Source organism: Bos indicus x Bos taurus, chromosome 10 (assembly GCF_003369695.1).
Source record: "Bos indicus x Bos taurus breed Angus x Brahman F1 hybrid chromosome 10, Bos_hybrid_MaternalHap_v2.0, whole genome shotgun sequence".
Classification (NCBI taxonomy): domain Eukaryota; kingdom Metazoa; phylum Chordata; class Mammalia; order Artiodactyla; family Bovidae; genus Bos; species Bos indicus x Bos taurus.
In genome coordinates, this window is record NC_040085.1 from 27,502,945 (window position 1) to 27,526,209 (window position 23,265).

The 23,265-nt window shown below is 40.4% G+C and overlaps 1 protein-coding gene and 1 non-coding gene across 2 annotated transcripts; both read left to right on the forward strand.

The window, feature by feature from the left end:
- Positions 1 to 2,403: 2,403 nt before the first annotated feature.
- Positions 2,404 to 16,122, forward strand: TMCO5A (transmembrane and coiled-coil domains 5A). The gene is made up of 11 exons (XM_027552828.1): positions 2,404 to 2,438; positions 3,440 to 3,589; positions 4,006 to 4,129; positions 4,815 to 4,865; positions 5,596 to 5,667; positions 7,558 to 7,614; positions 8,051 to 8,110; positions 8,537 to 8,601; positions 10,036 to 10,097; positions 13,344 to 13,351; positions 15,883 to 16,122. The coding sequence occupies exons 1-11, from the start codon at positions 2,404 to 2,406 to the stop codon at positions 16,108 to 16,110; spliced, it is 912 nt and encodes a 303-aa protein (XP_027408629.1). The 3' UTR covers positions 16,111 to 16,122.
- Positions 12,434 to 12,538, forward strand: LOC113900551. Its single transcript, XR_003513188.1, has one exon. It is a non-coding gene; the product is annotated as a small nucleolar RNA U13 (small nucleolar RNA).
- Positions 16,123 to 23,265: the final 7,143 nt, after the last annotated feature.

Here is a 23,265-nt window from a genome sequence, read left to right on the forward strand (position 1 = left end):
AAAAGCTCCCCAGGAAGGAGATAGAGCTTTATTTTTATCTCAGTCAAAGTCCCTATCCAATCCATTAATAGTTACAATAACCTTGGTCCAGGGCATTTCCTGGAGAAGCCATAACTAGCTGGGGTTAATGAACTCTCTCTACCATTAATCCCTGGGAGAGGCCATTGGCCTGAATTGTTACTTAATTACTCTTCTGTGTACAGCTTCATAAAGCAACGAAATGCCTTCTTTCAGGAAGAAGGGAGATGGTAATGGGGGTCATCAGAGGCCATTAATTTTACAAATAGTTTATTAGAAACTACAGTATGTTAAGAAGTCACTCTGGCCCACAAATCAACTCAATGTGGTCCTTATTAAGTCGAGATCCAAAACTTCCTACGTTTCCATGATTCACACACACAAAGTTACAAATGGTGCAGAATCTGGTCAAAATGTACATACCCAGGTGTGCAGAGTTATATTCTTTATATCCTGCAAATGATCTTATCTTCCCCTTTAGCTCTGACTCCTTAAGTTGGCAGAAAAGACTCAATGGGACCAATTCAAGATACCATAGACTTTTCCTGGTTAAAAATCTCTTTCAGGTAATTTCTCAGTCTAGGGAGATTCTTCTGTAGAGCTCTCTTCTTTCCCTGGAGAGTGGCAGGTGCAGGGGAAAGCTGTGTATCCTTGAGGTGGACTGAAGGGGGAGCTTTGGGTCTTCATACCTCTGCTTGTTGCTCTTGGGTCTGCTGGTCTTTCAGGATGCATGCTGGCCCATGCTCCTGATGACCATGACCTTTGCTATTGCCCATGTCGGGTCTCTGGGTTCTGTGTCCACTCCAGCACAACCTAAGGTCTCCCATTCACTAGCCCTCTTAATGCAGCTGCATCCACACTTCCAGGTCTAGGGGTGCTCAGCTGCTCCACCCTATTTACAACTGCAACCGCTTTCCTCCCACACACATAAACACACTACAATCCTTCATCCCCTTCACCCAGTTATGTTTCCTTCCAGCACTCTTCTCTTTTGTCATACCAAATAAAATTCCTTCACTCATTTATTTTGTTTGTGTTATTTGTTGTTTGTGTGTGTTATTACCCCCCCAACACCTGTCCTAGAACAGCAGTCCCCAAAACTTCTGATACCAGGAACCAGTTCATAGAAGACAATTTTTCTACGGACAAGGGTGGGGCAAATGGTTTCAGGATGATTCAAGGCATTACATTTATTGTGCACTTTATTCCTATTATTATTACATCAGCTCTACCTCAGATCGTCAGGCATTACATCCCAGAGGCTGGGGACCCCTGCCCTAGAATGTAAACTCCATGAGGGCAAGTGTCTTGACTGTTTAGTGTACTCTGTCTCTCTAATGCTTAGAACAGTGCCTGGAATACAAAGGGGCTCCTTCAACAGCTTCAGTGTTTATCAAATGAATGAGTAGTTAGCTGGATACATGATGGGATTAGACTGCTGGCCTTAGGACTCAGACTTTCTATATTAGTTACACATGGGCAGTGAGACAGCACAATCTACCACAGAAGTAAAAAACAGGGGCTACCCCAGTCATATGGCCGAGAAATCAGATCCATTCAACTATTGCTGCCAAAGGGAAGACATGGCCATGAAACACACACACCCAGCTAGGTTCTTAAGTCTCCATAGATGGTGAGAAACCGTTGCCACCCAAACCACTGTGACATGCTGCTCCGCCCTCCCCGTGTCAACAGCAGAGTCATGAAGGTTCTGAGAATCTATTGCACAGTTCCACTGGGGAAAGATTTGACGCTTCAGCAGCTAACTGCCTAGGGCAGAAGCAGGAAGACCATACACATCAGAAGGGAGGTGGAGTTTACGGAAGAAATGGAGATAAAGGGGAAACCAAGGAGGCACAGCAAGCCAAATTATTTACTTCTGCTTGGTTTTACTGAGACCTGTTTAATACTAAGATCTTAATATCTGGAGACTCTTACAGACACCAGGCTAGAGAGCGCAGAGATTACTTTTCAGAGAAGTTATACACCTACACCCATGTCCATGAGCTCTTTAAGAAAGCTACTGGGCCTGGAGCAGAAAGGGACTTAAGAACAATTGATAACTATTGATTCTTATTGCAGCATATAAATTACAAAGGATTTTGTGTAGGTGAACTATCTCTGAATATATCTGTAGCAGGATATATGCTGAAATATCAAGTACATACTGTATCCTCACTGCCTCCTTACTGAGGCATAATCAGATCATGAGCAGAAAACTAAAAGGCTGAATTTTGTCATGGCCAAAACATGAAGTTGGTGGGAAGAAACCAGTTAATTTTGTTTCTGTATTTGGGGGCTCTAAGCTAGTTACTCTATTTCATAAATGGACCCATTTCCCCAGTTCATTAGATACATCTCTGTGATATTTTAGGAAAATCTACAATGGAAGAACAAAAGGAAGATCAACTAGATTATGAGTAAGTAATCATAATTATACAAAGCCACATGCAAGGACCAAGGTATGAAGAAGGCCCGCTGTTGATGTCTTCCTTCATGTCCTAGTCTTCTCTCTCTCCATATACTATCTAATCATCCCCCACTGCATTCCACCCCAAGCACTTTGTGCCCTCCTGAAGGGTAGTGTTTATAAATTTTCCCTTCTAAGTGATAGTTATTGTAAAGTCCTTCCAAGGTAGGACTATCTTTTCCAAAATCATCCCTCATTCTTACTCAAAAATCTCTCTGCCTCACTAACTTGTTTGTGGCTAATTATTTAAAAAGCAAACTACTTAACTGATATAAGAAAAAGAAAAGTTTACTGAGAGCTTCCCATGTGCCAGGTACCCTTTCTAGACCACTCTAGTGTTAACCTTTATTTTATTCAAATTTACTTCAAAAAGATGTTTGCATTCTTGAAAGCGTATGCATGGATCACATCTGTTAACTTAATGGAGCGATTGTCATGGTACATTTTCAAGCTTTGTAGCAGGCACTGGGGCAGAAGTTTTGAGATAAGGAGGAAGGGAAAGACTAAAGCCCTCCCTGCCAGTGGAAATCACTTGTGCCTCTGCATGAGGCCGGGCCCAATCATTAGGAATGTGCCAGCTACCTGGATAAAAGTACTCAATAAAAGTGGATTGCATAAGCAGATTCTGTGAACAATTTGTCTGAGAAACCAGTGCAGAGGGCTGTTTAAGGAAGCAAGACTTCTCCTGGAACCAAAGTAGAGGTGCACTAGTATATCAAACACTTTGGCTGAGAAAGCCAAGAAAAACCTCCCTAACCGAGTTGAGACTTACTGAAACAAATTGTAGAGCATGATTAAGAAATATAATTTCCTAAGAATGAAAATGGAAAACTATGTTCCCAGAAACAGTCAGGTTAATGAATTTAATGCCTTTTAGATATGCCCTTTAGTCCAAAGATTACTGACCTTAAAATAACTGGCCCTTGTTCATTTTGGGGACTGAGTCTATAGGTCAGAGAAAGTGGAAATCTTAAGATTGGCCCAGTCAAAGAAGAACATTAACAGTTTGAATATGGACCTTGAAAGGGATATGCAGAGAATAGATGAAGCAAATCAGGACCTTCTTGTCAAAATCCACAAGAAAGAAGATGAGATTCAGAGGTGAGTGTTGGGGTTCCATGTGGAAAGTACTCAGTCCAGAGGATGGGATGGGAAAAAAGAGACAAAATTGAATTTTCCAGTTTGTTCTAGATATCTAAATCTTGTACAGCAAAGTTTCTCCTTCATTCTTCGGCATTTCTCTACAGCTCAAACCTGAACTACGGCAAGTTTCAAGGAGATTCCTAAAAAATTGGGTGATATTTACCTGAGTTGAAAGAACATTGAGGTATTTGACTTGGGAATTAGAGGAATCTTACTTTTCCTGCTTTGAAAGTGATTCTGAGTCTAAGAATCCAGGAAAGAAGGGCTTCCAACTTGAGATTCATATTTATGGTCACTGAGGTACCCTTGAAACTGATATACGTGTTTTATCAGTTTTGAAACTGAGTTCCTTACTGTGTGCTTGTGTCATCCAGGTTGGAAAATGAGATCACTCAGACCAGAGACCTGGCAGAGGATGAGGAGTTGGAGAAGGAGAACACCACCACGATGGAAAGGGAAAGAGCCTTGCAGGAGATGGAAGAAGAAACTGCCAGACTGGTGAGCAAGAAACTGGGAAGTGCTATTCAACAGGTTATATTCATCATCCTGTCTCTCATCAACCGTCAGATAAGTTGCTGTTGTTGTCGAGTTGCTCAGTCATGTCTGATTCTTTTTGACTCCATGAACTGCAGCACTCCAGGCTTCCCTGTCCTTCACTATCTCCAGGAGTTTGCTCAGACTCATGTCCATTGAGTTGGTGATTCCATGCAACCATCCCATCCTCTGTTGCCCCCTACTCCCCTTGCCCTTAATCTTTCCCAGCATCAACGTCTTTTCCAATGAGTCATCTCTTAACATCAGGGGGCCACAGTATTGGAGCTTCAGTTTTACTGTCAGTCCTTCCAAAGAATGAGACAGTCTCTCCTTTTTACATACACTGTGTAGTCAACTCAAAAGTCGTGGCAGGATGTGACCATGCTTGGAAAGGAATGTGTGGAGGTTAGGGTTTCTCAGGTAATATTTAGTACCAGAAAGCCCTGTGTGTGGGCATCTCTGTCCCTGGTAAGTTGGCACGTATATATTGAGATCAAACCACAGATTCCTAACCTGACATTATGCAGTAAGATAGAGTTCTTGCAGGAAAAATCACTGGAGTGAAATGGAGAACAATCAACTGGAAAAAAAAGAAAACAGATGATGATGTGCACATGCCCACTTACACTCTGCTTCTTTCTCTCAACAGGAAAGGAAGAATGAGACCCTGGTCCACAGCATAGCAGAACTTGAAAGACAGGTGGGATAGGGCTCTTGTGTTCCCCAGTGTTCCCGCTGCACGCACAGTCATCAGAGAGGCAAAGGAGCAAAAGTGATCATAGGGGATTCCACACGTCAGACCAGCCTGTGCTGGGGTGGGAACGACTCTCCTGAGACTTAGCCCGATAACATAAATAAATTCCACAGATCTTCCCTACGAGTATCAGATGAAAGAAATGGGTGGGGTATTCAGGATATTCAATGATATGATGGGTTCTTCATTGCATTATAAGGAAAAGGATTCCAGTAGACATTTTGGAAGTGATTGGCTGGCAACTTTGTAGTGAGAATTAATTTTACTTTCAACAGAGACTTTTAAAAATATTTAATTCTTAAGGATTCCCTTTTCTTCATCTAGACATTCCCTTTATCTTAACTCCTGCTCAGAATACAGTGGGCTTCCTATGTTTATTGTGCTTTCTGACCCAGGTCTGCAGCCCTGAGTAACCCAGCATGGATTAGGAGTTTGGAAAAGTACCCCTGTCTTGAGCAGATCTAGCTTTGATGACCAAGACTAGTGGGAAGAAATTGGAAGCAGAATAAAAATGTTTTCAAGGGTACCGAGTATCCACCAAAGGACCATCTCCTGACAGCTTTTATCAAGGCCAAATTACCAGCCCACACACACCAGAGAATATCTTTGTCTTTTTTTTTTTTTTTTTTGGATGTATTTTTTGTTTGTAATTGAATTTTTTTATTTGAAACTGTAGCTTACAAGGAAATCTCAAAAAGCAACAAAGTGTGAACAAGACAATCTAAAGGGAACCCCAGAAGAGTCAAAGGTAAATGGAAAAGCAATCTTGAATTGGTTTGGACTATGTGAACAGGAAACAAGCCTTCAAGTTGAAACAACTGTCAAAGTTGAGATAAATTCTTTGTAGTTTTACCCATGTCAGGCATAAGCCTGGGCCATTGAGTGCTGAATTTTCCTCTGCTCTTAGTCAGGAATTTTGCTCTGAAGCCATATATTTTGTTCTTTCTTCCATGAGGAAGAGCATAAACACAAATATATATTTAACACTGGAGGCAGCTGAAGTCCCTAATTTAAATCCTGGCCCCAGTACTTGGTGTGGTATATGAAGGGCAATTTAATCAGTCCCTCCCAACCTCAGTTTGAAAATTGAGTGAAATTGTGTATATAAACTATTCTTTCCCTTTTCTGGACTGCTAAAACCTGAAATCACATAATTTTAAAGTGACTATTTGAGTCTGGCTAAGCAATGGCACCCCACTCCAGTACTCTTGCCTGGAAAATCCATGGATGGAGGGGCCTGGTGGGCTGCAGTCCATGGGGTCACTAAGAGTCGGACACAACTGAGCGACTTCACTTTCACTTTTCACTTTCATGCATTGGAGAAGGAAATGGCAACCCACTCCAGTGTTCTTGCCTGGAGAATCCCAGGGACGGGGGAGCCTGGTGGGCTGCCATCTACGGGGTTGCACAGAATCGGACACGACTGAAGCGACGCAGCAGCAGCAGCAGCAAGATATGTGTATGAATTCATAGAGACAGAGCTGCTGATACTGCTGCTGCTAAGTCACTTCAGTCATGTCCAACTCTGTGCAACCCCAGAGACAGCAGCCACTAGGCTCTTCTGTCCCTGGGATTCTCCAGGCAAGAATACTGGAGTGGGTTTCCATTTCCTTCTCCAATGCGTGAAAGTGAAGTCATTCAGTTGTGCCCGACTCTTAGTGACCCAATGGACTGCAGCCCACCAGGCTCCTCTGTCCATGGGATTTTCCAGGAAGAGTACTGGAGTGGGTTGTCATTGCCTTCTCCGAGAGACAGAGCTAGGATCTGTAAATCTACTGTATGCTGGGAAATTTACATATCCTGTCATGGGATCCAGTCTAGGAAAAGAATAGTGAGTTTTACCTGCTAAGTAAGGTGATTACATGCGTGCTAAGTCGCTTCAGTTGTGTCTGACTCTTTGCGACCGTATGGACAGCCACATAACTTCCTCATCCACACCAAAGTTCACAGTCTTGGCCCTTGTTGTAACCTCTGCATGGAACATATTTCCTCCAGATGTCCATTTGGCTAATATTTATCATTTAGACTTCAACTCAAGTATCATCAAGGAGGCCTTCACAAACCACCTATAATAGCTCTTACTCCATCACTCACTCTCAGCACATTTCTGTGCTTTTATTTCTTTCACAGCACTTATCATTATCAGGTTGACTTATTTGTTATGTCCCCCACCTAGAATGTCAACTCTGTGAGGCAGAGAGCCTATCAATCCTGCTCATCACTGTATCCTCAGTACTCCCCTTGCCCTTTCCCTGTCATTCCAGTAGAGTGGCCGATATAAAATGGCTTTCATCAAATATTCAAGGAAGGAAAAGAGGAATACAGGGAGGAAAAAAGGAGTAATGAATATATAAATGCAAAGGGAATAGTGACGTTTTCAAGAGTGATATTTTCTAAGAGAAATAGCTAAGGAAGAAGGAAGCTAAGAATTGAAGTTTAAGGGCAAAGGGAGCACTGATGAATGCTCAGTGGATTCACCAGGCAGCTGACAGGATGGTTTGACTGCTCTCCAACAAAGAGATATCTGAAATGTGCCTGACGCACTTCAACCACCTGTGAGATAAACTTTGTGATAGCATTTCAGAATGAAATTCTGTTTTTGCCTTGCTGAGTTACCAGCCTCCTTTCCTGTCTATAGGTTAAGTTACAACAACTGGAAGCCTCCTGTGCAGACCAAGAGAAGGAGCTGGCCAAGGTAACCACAAACTTCAATGTTTCTTCTCCCAAAGGAAGGGAAATGTGATTCTTGGTCCAACAATCTAACACATTCTTCAGATGATTGAGTTTTAATAATGTTCTACTTCTAAAACTACATGGGATCAGGAGGAGAAGAAGGAAAGGAGGATGAATACAGTATTCTAGGTTACCTACTATTTAACATTTCTACAGGATACATTCCATAATGTCTATTTCCCACAAATTAGTATCTATTCTTCTCCCAACTGTCCCCAAATAATCCCCATGGGACTATAAAGCATATTCTCAGAAAATGAGTTTATATGTACAAAAAACATATTTAGAAAAACTAGAAGCCTACATTTAGGGTCTTGTACACAGGAGGAAACAAGTATACTATTGTTCTTGTAGAAATTCCCTGAGAAAATTTAAGACTAATAAATTTTGCTTCCCAGGTAATAGAAGACTATGCATTCGTGGCCCAGCTCTGTGAAGATCAAGCTCTCTGCATAAAGGTACAGCCTCTCAGTAAATAGCTAGCAAAGGGTTTGTTCAGGTACACAGTGAAATGGAAATAGGTTTTTCAGCAAAGACCACCTGGAATAATTTTAACTCTTCAAGGTGTCACTCCAAAGGGACTTTAAAGTCTTTGACACTCCACCACCAATATCATTCTTTTACTTGCCTCGTCTCCCAGCCCCTAGTGCCTTTAACTTAATGATGAGCACTTGTACTATTTATAACCCCAGTTATTCCCAGGGGCCTGTCCAATGGTGAAACGTAGTGAGAGATCAGTACTGGAGTGAAGGCTAGGAAGGAGGAAAAGTGGCAGTGGGAACATCAAACATTTATGTTATGATGTAATAATGTGTGTTTATTATGATTAGGAAAAGCACAGGGCTTTAATTAGTAACTGTGCTTTCCTTTATTTCTCTTTGAAGAAGTACCAGGAAACTTTGAAGAAAATACAAGAAGAACTAGAAACTCGGTTCCTTGAGAGAGAAGTGTGAGCTTTAGCAAACAAAGGAACATCCTGGTTTTAGTGGTAACTCCATCTCAGCCTGGGTCAGAGCAAACATCTCTCTGACTAATTCCAATTTGGAATTGCATAAGCCCTGACACCACATATCTTTCCCCTCCATAGTGATCAGGTCAACTCCCCCTACACTACACCAACTTTTTTTTTTTTAAGGCAAGATAAATGAATTCTTATACTGTTATTGTATAAATACACAATTTTTTTTAACAGCACCATTTTCAAGTGTATACACAATATGATTATAATAAACCAAATCTAAAATGCAGGTCCTTTTCCCAGCTTTCTTAAAAGACTCTAGAAATGCATTTCCCTTCCTAACTTTATCATATTACCAATTATTTGGGTTTATATTAAGGCCAGAAACATGTGCCTTAAAAAGGACTAGAGGTCAGGCACCTTGATAAGCAGAGCATGCCTTATATTTCACAGGAAAGGCCTTATAATAATACCATCTTCACTTACCCCAAATATAAAGAAATTAAACCATATGAGATAGGCATGACATTAACCTCCAGACACCTGCAAAGACTATCATATTATGAAACTCAAACTGTATACTATTATACTATATTAAACATAAATAAAAGAAAAGCCTCCCCCACCCCCAAAAAAAGATGCCTTGAGTCTGTCAGAAGAGTTCAACTCTTTTGCAGTGGTTGTTTAGTCGCTAAGTTGTGTCCGACTCTTCTGAGATTCTATAGACTGTAGCCCTCCAGGTTCCTCTGTTCATGGGATTTCCCAGGCAAGAATACTGAAGTGGATTTCCATTTCCTCCTCCAGGGTATCTTCCCAGCCCAGGGATCAAACCTATGTCTCCTGCATTGACAGGTAGATTCTTAACCACTGAGCTACCTGGGAGACACTTAAATTCTTTAGTTTAAATCAAAAACTTCAATTTTTTGACCCTCTTTAGAAGTTAAATCTTAATTCAATCAAGAAGTATCTCTATTTATTAAATATTTTGGAATCTTAGGATGAAGAGAAAGAGACCCAAACTGCATAAAGCCTCTAACTAAGCAGGCACACATGGTGGCCTGGTGTCCAAGGCACCGGGACCTGGAGGCTCTCACCCTTAAAGGACACCTTCAAGTCTCCCAAAATCCTTCCTGAGTACTAGGTATGGCTTGACTGCTAAGCTAAGTTTCTAAACCAAGACTATTCAACAAAAATTTATATGCTATCTGTTAAGTATCCACTAAGCCATTTACTGAGTACTTGAAAAACAAGTAATATGACTGAGGAAATTATTTTTTAATTAATTTAAATAGCTGCATGTAGCAAATGGCTACAATAGTGGACAACATAGCATTAGACCATAAAACTATTTTAAAATAACCACCATATAGTATGAATCTCCGTGTGTAATTTATCCAACCTCTGTCTTGGTTCTTTTATCCCTAGGTCAAAAGTTATGTGCATGATCTCCACAAGCAAAGAGTATAACAGCCAAAATAACAAGGTAAGTACCCACTCCATCTTTAGCTTCTTCAGCATCATTGCTTTTCAAAGGAGTTTCCAAAATCGCTATAAGCCACCAAACATCTAACAATCTTCCCAGGTGCATTTTCCAAGAACAATACTAGATGTAATTTCAAAGCATTTCAACCTTAAACCAAGAGGACACTAGGAACAACTGTTTTCCCTCCTACAGTCATGCAAATGATGTGCTCTCAAATAAACCAGTCCAAGAGCAGAGAGAGTTTAGAATGGAAGCAAGAAAGAACAGTAGCTGAGGATGCACTCTATGGACAAAAGGCCAATATATATACCACTGCTCTGCACCAATCACAGCACTCTTTCCTGATGATCCCAGCATCGTCCTGAATCTTTCACTGCACAGAATGCCAAGGGCATCTATCACCGTCTAGCTAGAGTTGGCCTATGAGTGAAAACATAGGAAGCAATTGTTTCTTTATGACACAGCTTCCATGTTTGTATGTCTTTAACATCATGATGTTACCAGCACATATGCAAAGGTCTGAAGGAAACCGATGTGGACATAGAGCACCAGACCTCTGGGCCTGTTTGGTGTCTTATGGCAGCAAGTACATAGATAAATCTTACTGGACTTGAGTTGTAATTTATATTTCCTTTAGAACCAAGGCTGACATTAATCCAGAATTTTATATTGTTGAGATATACAGTCTTTATAATCATAGAAAGGAGAAGTCATCTCTTCTTTAAAAGCACATATCAACAATTGACTATTATCCTTAAAGTGCTCCAGATGTTTGAATATTTATTAGACTGTATGACTGTAGTTCTCACTGTTCTGAACAGGTTATTCTGGTCCCAAGTTTATATATTCCATTCAGCAAGCAAAACTCCTGAAATAAATGAAATCCACCTCTCTAGAACGAAGCTTGGCATGCTCCCCAGTGTGTCCCATCATCTAATCCCAGTGGCTCATTAAATTATTCCTTGTGGCCACCTATCAGAGAAACAACAGGGTGTATTCATCAAGATTATGAGAGTACCATGAGATGGTTCAATTACCTATGAGGTTTGAGCAATCCCTGTGGAGAGGCTACCTGAGCAGGTGACCAGCTAGCATGCCACTTCATCTCACTCAAGCTATAGAATCAAATTTGTAACCCAGAAAGCTACTTTCTAATTCCAGTTCTGCAAGCCTCATTTCCACAGTTTTAAAATGTGATCATAATTTCTCTTCCTTTTTATCTCACAAGGAAGTTAAAAGGAAAATAACTGAGAAAACATTTGGAAGAGAAATGTCATAGAAATCCAGAGTATATCCTCATCTTTACATTTTTATATCTTTCAAGTTTTATCTCTAGAATATGTCTGTGTGGTTTGTATAGCCTACAAACTTCTCAAAGGGTCACTGGCTAATCCAAAGGTAGGGTATAGTTGAGAGAGCCCAGAAAGTAGACTCAGAGGATCTGGGATCCAGGCCTGGTCCTGCCACTTACTAGCTGTATGACCTTCCCTTTCTATGTCTTCTTTCTTATCAGAATATTAAAAGGTGATGCAGTTACATATATATGTGTACCGTGTATATATTTATATGGATTTCCCAGGTGGCTCAGTGGTAAAGAATCCACCTGCTAATGCAGGAGACACAAATTCAATCCCTGGGTCAGGAAGATCCCCTGGAGGAGGAAATGGCAACCCACTCCTGTATCCTTGCCTGAAAAATCCCATGCACAGAGAGACTGGCGGGCTGCAGTCCATGGGGTCGCAAAGAGTCAGACATGACTGAAGGACTGGGTGCATATACACACATCCATAGATACACACATATATTTGGCTTTGAAAATTTCATCTCCTTATGCATATGAAAAAAATCTGTAAAATTTTATCTAAAATAACATTTAATTAACAGCTCAATGAATATTATTTGGCAGTGATAATAGCCTCCAGATATTGTTTATTTATCACTGTCCTTTCTTCTCCTAGGATAACTCTCTCCAAAAGAAGAAAGCAGGGTTCTGTAAAAGGTAAGTAAATATCGTTGAGTAAACCTCCCAGAAAATTAGGAGTTCTACTTAGCTGCTCTGGCAGAGAGCAAAGTCTAGCCACACAACCACACACACACATAGAGTCAAGTCAACAATGACTGCGTTTCTCAGTCAATGTTACGACTTCCTTCTCTGAAGGTGATTACCAATCTCAGCTTTCCAGTATTAGAAGCCAGTGGCCTAGCAGTAATTAGAAACAGGAATCTTATTACCTAGAAGAGATGTGGTAAGTCTCTTCTTACTCCTTTTTCCCTTTAACACTTTCAACTAGTTTGATGTGTCTGGTTTTCCAGTAACATCAGTAGATTAGAAATGGCGAGATCCTTCTGTGTTTCATAAGCATGATGATTGGGTTTTTATACTATTGCGCGAGATATGCCTCCCTCAAACTTTGCTACATCAGCATACTACCTCTTAATGTGAAAAATAAAAATAGGGAGAGAATTTCTAAATGCAAGGATACCACTGCCTAACAACAGATAAAAGGGAGAGAAAATGATTGTGAAAAAGACATAGCACCTAACAGTATCCAGCACACAATAGCTGCTCAAAAATCTTAATACAAATAAGAAATCAAAATTCAAACAACTGAGTCAATATTAGCCCTTAGGGAATCAATGTCATTGCAAAGTAAAATTAGTATCGAAGCCCTTTCATTTTTAAGAAAAGGTCAAATTATGTTCAATATGTTTAAGAAGGCATCAGTTCGGTTCAGTTCAGTCGCTCAGTCGTGTCTGACTCTTTGCGACCCCATGAATCGCAGCACGCCAGGCCTCCCTGTCCATCACCAACTCCCGGAGTTCACTGAGACTCATGTCCATCAAGTCAGTGATGCCATCCAGCCATCTCATCCTCTGTCGTCCCCTTCTCCTCCTGCCCCCAATCCCTCCCAGCATCAGAGTCTTTTCCAATGAGTCAACTCTTCACATGAGGTGGCCAAAGTATGGGAGTTTCAGCTTCAGCATCAGTCCTTCCAATAAACACCCAGGACTGATTTCCTTTAGGATGGACTGGTTGGATCTCCTTGCAGTCCAAAGGACTCTCAAGAGTCTTCTCCAACCCCACAGTTCAAAAGCATCAATTCTTCAGCGCTCAGCCTTCTTCACAGTCCAACTCTCACATCCATACATGACCACATAGAGAAAGATAAAGTTAAAGTGGTATGACATGTGATTTAGAAAGAGTCCCATCAAAATGGTTAACATAAAATTATTGGTGCTTAAAGTTCAGCTCCAATTGTCTGGAAAATTTGCTTAAGAGGGATACTCCTTCATACCAGATAAGTGAAGTATTACATATTCCAATATCCCTAAATGCATGTTCCCAGAACAACCAGAAGAATTTTCCCTAGAACTCCTAGGCCACCTTCACCAATAATTCAGAAACCAGTGCCCAGCATGGAATTGCCCACGTGAACTCCTAGGATAAAAATTGTCTGCCTTAAAGAGAGTTAGTAGCCTAAAGAAAAGTTAGTAGCCTAAAGTCCAGCAAATCTACCTTATCACATCAAACTGCAAATGTCTTTCCTCTTGTCCTGATCCACATCCTTGGGACACTGGTATATGTGTGCTAATAAGAAAGCAAGGTTGTTCCTGAGATTGTCCCTAGGCATGTCCTTCCAGAGATGTCACCCCAGACCCTTCTCATGAATATGGTATCCAACATTGAGGAGAGTGGTGGGAAGAGGATGGTAAACAGCTCTTGATTCTCATTTTGACCAAGATCCTGTACTAGAATGGATCTTGTCACCAAGATTAACTCTACAGGAAAACTTCAGAAAACTGGAGGGGAAGGGCTGTTTTGACTGGTGAGTGGAGTTGAACAGTGAACTTGTCATGGGGCAGAATGCAGCCTGCCACACCTTGATGAGGGTAATATAGCAAAGGAAACAGGGGAGGCTTGCTCATGTCAATCATATTAAAACCACAAGTGCAAAACAATTAATCAGTTAAAAAAGAAATCAAGAGTACCATAAGGAAATTTACAGCAATGTATTAGGAAATATTAAAGGTAACATGAATGAAAGAAGAAAATACTAAGATCATGGATAGCAGGCCTTAATATCATAAATATATCAATGGTCTCCAAATAATGAATAAAATCAATTTAATTCCAAACTCCTCAAAAGATTTTTCATGAAATTGAATAAAATGATAATAAAATATAGCATATATGGGAGAGTAAAGGGTCAAATAATGACCTGGGCAATTTTAAAGGAGAGTTAAGGAGTGAGAAACATGTCCTTTGAGATATCAAGACTTACTAGGAAGCTACAGTAATTATGATGGTGTGGTGTTATGACAGGAATAGAAAAGTCAACCAATGGAATAGAACAAAGAGCTCAGAAACAGTGTATGTACAGAAACTTGATATATGGCAGGGATTATATGTCAGAGGGGAAAGAAAGGATTGATTGTTCAATAAATATGGTGGGAAAAAATGGTTATCTAAATGAGAAAAAATAAGATTGAATCACTACTATATAGTATAACAAAAATCAAGCCCAGATAATTAAAGATGTAAATGTCAATTTTTAAAAGCTTATAAAACTCAGTCATCTATTGCTACATAACAAATTGACCCCAAATTCAGTGACTGCAAACAGCAAACATTTTATCAACTCACATTTTCTGTGCGTCAGAAATCTGTGAGCTACTCAGCTGGGTGGTTCTAGTTCAGGGTCTGTTATGAGGATGCAGTTAAGATGTTGGCTGAAATTAGTCATTAGAAGGCCTGGCTGAAGCCAGGGGATCTATTTCCAAAGGAGCTTACTCACACAGCTGGTTGTTGGCAGGAGGTCTCAGTTCCTCATAACAAGGACCTCTCCAGCAGACTGCCTGTGTGTCCTCACAAACTCACAGCTGGCTTCCTCCTGAAAGTAAGGAGGAAGCTTCAGTGCTTTTAGTACATAGCCTAGGAAATCACATGCTGTCACTTCCGTGATATGCTGTTCTGTAGAAGCAAGTCAGTCAAGTCTATTCCATACTCCAATGGAAAAGAAGCTCTCAAAAGGAGGAGTAACAAAGAATTTGTGGATGTATTTTTAAACTACCATAAAGATTTAATAGAAAATAGTATCTTTTAGGCCTAGGGGTAGAGAATGACTTTTCAAACAAGATACAAAAAGCATTCATTCTAATTAAAAGGAAAGGTTGATAAATTAGACTTTATTAAAAATAAATTTTGAAAAAAAAACTTTTGTTCTTAAAGCAGGTGAAAGTTATAAACTAGAGGGGAAATATTCCAAATATACACAACGGCAAATGACTGATATCAAGAATATACAAAGTTTTCCTACAAATTAATAAGAAAGGCCCAAACAGCATAATAGATAAATAGGCAAGAGGAATCACATAAGACCAATAAACATATGGACAAATGTTCAGCTCCATCATTCGTCAGGGAAATGCAAGCTAAGACCATAGTGATATATTACTTTATACACATTTGATGGGCAAAAGCTTTAAAATCTGACAATACCAGATGTTGAAGAAGCTGTGGAGCTGCAGAAACACACCCTGCTAATAGAACATAAATTGGAGCAAAAACAATTTTCCAAAATAAAAACAAACAAAACAAGATACCTTTAAATAGTGATAATGCTGAAAGATAATTAAACATGGTGATGAGAGACAGAGTAGCTGGCAGACCAGCAGAGGGGAAGAGGTTGCCTTTAAAAGGGGTTGTTAGGAATAGAGACATTTGAATATCAAAGAATCAGACATGCATTTAGGTATGACTGTTTCGTTCCGGGTTTTCTAACCTCTAGTTAACAGTTTCTCGGCTTTCTCTTTCCAGGATTTTTCAATATTTCTTTTTCACTACCCTGTTTCTCATCAGACTGCTGGGCTACTTGTTGTTCCATATAAGCTTCATAAATCCAGATCTCTTTGTCAACATATTGCCCAGGATACTGAGCAGGAACGTCTTGTGGAAGCTAAGATGTTTCCTCTTTCCATCTCTCACGCTTGAGACAGAGGACATGTTGCCCCACTGATCCCCAAGAAATATCCTTGAGCAAAAGAAGACAAGTAGCATCTGAGCCATAGACTAGGAGACGCAGAACTTGTGGAGGGAAGAGGTTTTCTTCAGTTTTTCCCTTGAGGTTTGCCTACTTCATTACCATCCCACCTTGCACTGTCTTTCCAAGATTAACCTTGTCCAGTAAAGAGCTCTGTCAATGGATTTCTGTGGCTATGTGCATAAGCTAAATAGAACCAGAGAGTAAATAGAGTAGACAATTCTTAGAATAATATCATAGATGCTGAACAAAATTAGAGTTGATCACTTCTTCTGGTGAATCTTAAAAATTTAAGACACTGGATCCCTGCAAAGCAGAAGATTGTTCATTATTTATATTAGAACTCTTTGGTTAAAAATTGCCTTAGTTTAAGTTAATGTATAAATCGATAGCACACAAAAAAGTATTGCCTCATGGAACTAAAAATCTGGGACTCCAGGCATGGCTGGATCCAGAAGTTGAAAGCAATGTCAGTGGAGCTTCACCTCTCTCTCTTGTCATTGAATGGGCATTTTCCATTTAGCAAGAAGATGGTACCAACAGCCTAAGCCTCATATTACAAGAGTTGCATCCTTAGCAGAATGAAACCATCTTTCTAATAGCTCCAGCAGAAAAGTTCAGATAAACTGACTTAGTTGGGATCAACTGTCTACCCCTGTCACACAATCAGTATAGCCAAATGGATGGGAATACTCTAATTAGTCAAGCACAAATCCATGAACCATATGTCCAACCTCTTGAAAGGAACAAGGTAGGCAAGGGGACAAGAAAGAGATAAGGAATCAGCCCCATGTAAGCTATATGGAATGTGTTTCCCAAAGGAAACGGGGCACTGAATTTCAGAGAAGGGGAAAAGGATACTGGAGGCAAAAGCAGACGTTGACTTAATCACTAGTTTTAGCCTTACACATAAACACACAACTTTGGCAATTAAACTCAAAGCTGTAGCTCACTTCATGTGTCTTCCTAACAGTAAAAACTATAGCTTTTCAAGATCATAATTTGAGATAAACTATTGCAAAGAGCTCAATATAAATATGTGAAAACCCAGATCTCCAAAGCTGAAGTAAGCAAGGATGCTATAAAGTAAATAGTGCATGGCATATTAACTGCTTCACAAACTTGGGATAACCTAAATATGGTCAAGTCGTGCTCAGCAGCTTCAGTCATGTCTGACTCTTTGCAACCCTATGGACTGTAGCCCACCGGACTCCTCTGTCCATGGGATTTTTCTAGGCAAGAATACTGGAGTGGGTTGCCATTTCCTCCTCCAGGGGATCTTCCCAACCCCGGAATCAAACTCGTATCTCCTGCATTGCAGGCAGATTCTTTACCATGGAGCCACCACTTCCAATTAATTGTTGAACCATGTACATGCCTTATTGACAGGATATACGTAAGCTTCCTCTTGAACTTCCCCACCCTCCTAAATGATCAGGAGCCTTGACAGTTCTGAAGTCCAAGAGCACAAAGGGGTCACTGACTTCCACACCAGCAGGGAATGAACTTTAACTCTTTGGTTCACTGTCATTGCTTCTTAAGGCCACACGATGTCACTGTTGGAAATGTGTCCTACACAGGTTGACTAAGTAATTAATCATCTCAGTGGAGACATATCTGATAATAGGAAAGGATACTCTTAAGAATTATGTCAGGACAAGAGAAATCAGACAGGACTGTCTCAGCAAACCAGGTTGTATGGTTGTGTGCTTAGTCACTCAGTCGTGTCCAACTCTTGTAACCTGCTAGATTCCTTTGTCCATGGGATTCTCCAGGCAAGAATACTGGAGTGGGTTGCCATTTCCTTCTCCAGGGGATCTTCCTGACCCAGGAATTGAACCCAGGTCTCCTGCATTGCAGGCAGATTCTTTACCAACTAAGCTACAAGGGAAGCCTAGGATGCATGGTTATATATATATAATCTAAAATCTTGTTGACATGGTATATTTTGCTAACAGTTACATCTCATTTTTCAGTGTCAAGGGTGACCATGCTTAGGACCTGGTGCCAGAGCTCAAGCTGCACCTCTTGTACCTTTCATACTTTGTACCTTTCTTGTTCCTTTCAAGTATCCAGACATACTTCCAAGGTTAAGTTCCTAGAGGATTAAGATTGATTCCAGTTTCTGCTACCATCAGCCTTACTTCCATCCCTGCAGTCTGGGAAGTGAGCCTACTCTTAGGAAATCCACCTATCTGGAGGTCAGGAGGTTGTTCTGAAGACTCAACCCTCAAAACACAAGGGCTCAGTGACACACTCCAAAGGAGGCTTCAAGGTGCATAACTTCCCTTCCAAGCACTTTCCAGACTTTTCTGCAACTTCTGCCCCTTGAGAAGAGAAACATTCTACCAGAAGCCTTAAGATATCTCAGCAGACTCAGAGTTTGTCATGACATTTACTCAGCCCCTTTATAACAGACATGATGTTCATGACCATGAATTCCTTATTAAGTACTCATTATGTACAAGGCCCCTTACTAAGTATTTCATGAACATCACTGTATTAAATACAACCTACCTAGTTTACAAATAGCCAGTTTTGAGAGCAAACAGAAAAACCAGAGTTTTGAGTTGAAAAAAAAACAGAATTTGCGCCTGTGTCTGGACCCAAAGTTTGGCCTCTAATACCTCTGTTGTTTCTAACAGCAGACATTGACCTGACAGCTGGCCGATGAAAGGCTAAGGCATAGTCCAGCATGGTGGGATGTTCACCCACCTGTGAAGTGGGAAATCCCAGCCATGGCTACATTTATGGAAGAATCTGGGAGACTCTCAGACAAATTACGGATTTATAAAATTGGCAAGGAATTTAGGAATTAGTCATTCCGACTCAGTGAGGCACTTTACCCAAAATCACATAACTAGTTAGTGACAGAATCAGGATAAAACTAGATCTCTTGAGCATTTTTCAGTGGCCCTTCTGGGAAACTAGCATTTCCCAACTCTTTACAGTCAGGAAATAATATAATGAAGATGCTGCTGCAATTGTTGTTTAAAATCAAAATCAACTGTACCCTCCAGTCTTGTAAGGTAAAAGCATAATTCTTAGCTCTGGCGAAATTAACTGCCATATTTCTCTCCCTGCTCCTATCAGGGAAAGTGGAAAGAAGAAAGGGTGACACTTGGTATGCATGAACCTTTTTTTAGCAGGGCACATTAATAAACCCTGAGTTATGCAAAGTGTGAATTGTGAGGGAGTGATAAGTGCTAAAACTGAAATGCTTTTCATAATAATACACGAATTTTTTGTCACATCTGAGAGAAGAAGAAGCAAGGAGAGAAAGCTGAACAAAATGATGAGACACTGAAATCCAACCAAGCTGGTGGAAATGGACCAAGGGACTATCAGAAGAGAAGAAAAGTTGCTATTCAATTTTAGAGCATTTTCTAATAAGTGGTACTGCAATATTTGCTCTTACATGCTTACTTCACTGGCCAGTAAACTCTACCAGATATGGTTATAGATATTTGCCTGTACAAGTTGCCTTTTGTTAACCCTTACAAGTGAATTTTGGCAGAAAAGAAGCTGTTATCTCTTCAGTTTGAGTCAATGCTGAGTCAGAAACAAAGAAGCAGCTGTAAATTATAGAATAAACAAGTAAGTAGGAGAAAACATTTGCAGAAATCCTCAGAAAAATAACTAAAACATAGAACATGAAACGTGGAGGATGGTAGGAAAAGCAATCTAAGCCAGCATCAAAGATAGCGGTGGCTCCTGGTGACATCTAGATTGTAGAAGAAATTTCTACCTCTCTTCTTTCCTCATGGTTCTCTCCAAAGAGATTAATATCAAGGAGATTTCTTCATATGTTTTCTTCTTAGAGTTTTATAATTTCATGTTTTCTTCTATGAATTCAATAGTTTTATGTTTAGGTCTTTGATCCATTTTGATTTAATTTTGCTTATGGTGCTAGGTAAGGGTCCACCTTCATTCTTTTCCATGTGGATAAGTAGTTTTCACAGTACCATTTGTTGAAAAGACTGAACTTCCCCACTGAATGGTTTTAACATCCATGTTGAAGATCATTTGAGTATATAAGGAAGGGTTTATTTCAGGAATCTCTATTCTGGTGCATTGGTATATATGCATGTGTTCATGCCAGAACCACACTGTTTTGAATACCATAACTTTGTGTAAGTCTTGACATCAGGAGGTGTGAGTCCTTCAACTACGTTCTTCTTTTTTCAAGATTGTTCTGGCTATTCACTGTACCTTGAAATTCCACATGAATTTCAGGATGAGTCTTTGAATATTTTTACTCCTAAAAGAAAATCACTCACTAGGGTTTTGCTAGGGGTTTCAATGAAGTTATGAATGGCATTTTCTTATATTGCCTTTGTCTGGCTTTTTGATATCAGGGGAAAGCTGGCCTCATAGAATGAGTTAGGACTTTTCCCTCCTCCTCAATTTTTGGAAAAGTTTGAGAAGGATTAGCATTCATTCTTCTTCAAGTATTTGTTAAAATTCAACAGTGAAACCATCAGATCCAGGCCTTTTCCTTTTTGGGAGATTTTTGATTACTGATTCAGTCTCCTTACTTGTTAAAGATCTATTCTAAGAACAGGTTTTTTATTTCTTCATGATTCAGTCTTGATAGGTTTTATGTTTCTAGAATTTGTCCATTTCATCCAGACTATCCAATTTGTTGGCATACAATTGTTAATAGTATCCTCTTATAATACTTTTTATTTCTGTAGCATCAGTGGTAATATCAGCAATTATCTGTTCCCTTTTTTTTTTTTTTTTCAGTCATCTAACTAAAAGTTTGTCAATTTTGTTGACCTTTCTAAAGAACTAACTTTTTATTTCATTGATTTTTCTATTTTTCTATTCTCTAATTAATTTATCTCTGTTCTAATCTTAATGTGAACCTAAATCTGCACTTTACATATCAGCTAGCCCACCCAGCTTCCTGGTCATACTTAAGTTTGAAAAATGGCTTTCTACAGAGGAAAGTTCCATAACATGTCCCTTGAAAGCCCCCACTAGACTGGCATTAATCCATACTCAGCCACAAGAAGCTGTTTCAATCTGAAATCCCAGATATATTAACGTTTACAGCTGTAGGAGCCAGGTCAGTTATGGAAAAGAGTAAAAGAGAGATACGGGTTTCCCAGGTGGCTCAGTGGTAAAGAATCCACCTGCCAATGCAGGAGATGCAAGAAGCTCAGGTTCGATCCTTGGGATGCAAAGATCCTCTGGAGTAGGAAATGGCAACCCACTCCAGTATTCTTGTCTGAGAAATGCTATGCACAGAGGAGTCTGGTGGGCTATAGTCCAGGGGGTGGCAAAGAGTTGGACACAACTGTACAACTGAGTATACACCAAAGGGGATATATAAAGGCAATAGTGAGTGGTGGGTGGCAAGGACAGTTCTATACATTTCCTATCACTTTAATAGTTCATCGAAGAGAGGAATGTTAGCATATCCTGATTTTTTTTCTTGACTCCCTGAAATTTCTACAATCACAACTCCCCATTTTAAGTGTTAGTAAAATTTTTCTCTTTGGAGTTGGGAAACTAAACAAAGAAAAAGACTGGAAGGGTGATCTATTAGGAGTTAAATGGGGCTAGTTCTTTATAAGCAACTGCTTTCCCTACCTTTATCTGTTAGACCCCAATCCCAACACACACATACAAGTCAATTTGGAAATGAAGAAACAACCCCTCAGGGAGCAGCAGGCTTGCCCTTCTCCAGGGACCTTGGTGCCAGCACACAGGAAAGGCCGCTATGGAGGTATACATCTTTCTCCTCTCTTTGCCAGCCACTCCCACCCTGCTTGCAGGACTTAAAGCCACAGTCAGTAGAACTGCTCTGTATTCTTCTCTCCTCTTCATTCTACCATAAGAGTCAGGAGAGGAGCTGCACCTCATGTTCTCAACCAAGAGGCAAACCACTGTGGTTTGGTAAAATGCTTTTGTATCCCACCACCAAATTTTATGTCTTCTCCTTTCCTCTGATTCAGTCTGCCCCTCTTGGGTAATAAATGTCAGAAAGTTGCCTCAGAACAGACCCTGGTGTTTCTTACAGAGTCCAAATTGGCACCATCCACTTTAGAGTCCAGTGGCTAATCCCAAACTAGGGGTCTAATTTACACTCTGCCTGATACAAATCTGCTCTGTGAATCTTTTCTGTCATCTTCCTGCAAGTTCAGTCACTTTGTGGAAGCACAGAATCCTGAGAGTCCAGCACTGTATAACACTGCTGCAAAAAATATCCCTATCACTATGCTGTTCTGTGATGACTCAGAAGAGATGGAATAGGAGAGAAGATACCAGATCATGTTGCCAGAGGCACAGTGCTGGCCTGTTACGCAAGCCAAAGATGTCTGCATCCCCTTTATCCACACGGTGGTGCTAGCCTCAAAAGAATTACCCGAAAGGAAATGAAACAGTTCCCACTTCCCTCTCATTAGTGATAGAGCTGTACACAGTGCTCAAAACATTACTCGTGGAAGGAGACTATATATTAATGCTGCAAATAAGCATGTAAAATAAACGAGTTTGTCCTCATCCTTATCCTCAACCTACTTCCCAGGGGGAATAAAAGAAATCAAATCACTGTTCTGTTTTTTTTTTTCCTCAACTCACTGATTCAATCTTAACCGACCCTGGGGCAAAAGAATGACTCACGCTGGGCTGTTGGATGTGTACAATCCTGGCAAAAAACCTTATTATTCCTGAGAGGGAGCTGGGGTAGAGAGCTGGTCAACTAGCCATCTGAGGCACTCGCTCATTGGATTCTTGTTAAGTGCTGCTGGCAGTCTAAGAAGATGGGAACAGCAGACATTTCACTGGTTTCACTGAATAAAACTTGGTGGGTTTAATGTGGGTGCCTTCTAGGCCAATGGGCAGAGAAGAACAGAAAGTCTGGTTTGGGCTTCTAAACCTCAAAATATCCCCTCCACCTGTCATATGACCAAGTCTCACCAGCTGCCTCTTCTATTTGTGCAATCTAAATCTTCCACTTAAATGTTTTAAAAGCTCAGGGGGATCTTATTAAGCATGCTGCTGCTGCTGCTGCTGCTGCTAAGTCACTTCAGTCGTGTCTGACTCTGTGCGACCCCTGAGACAGCAGCCCACCAGGCTCCCCCATCCCTGGGATTCTCCAGGCAAGATCACTGGAGTGGG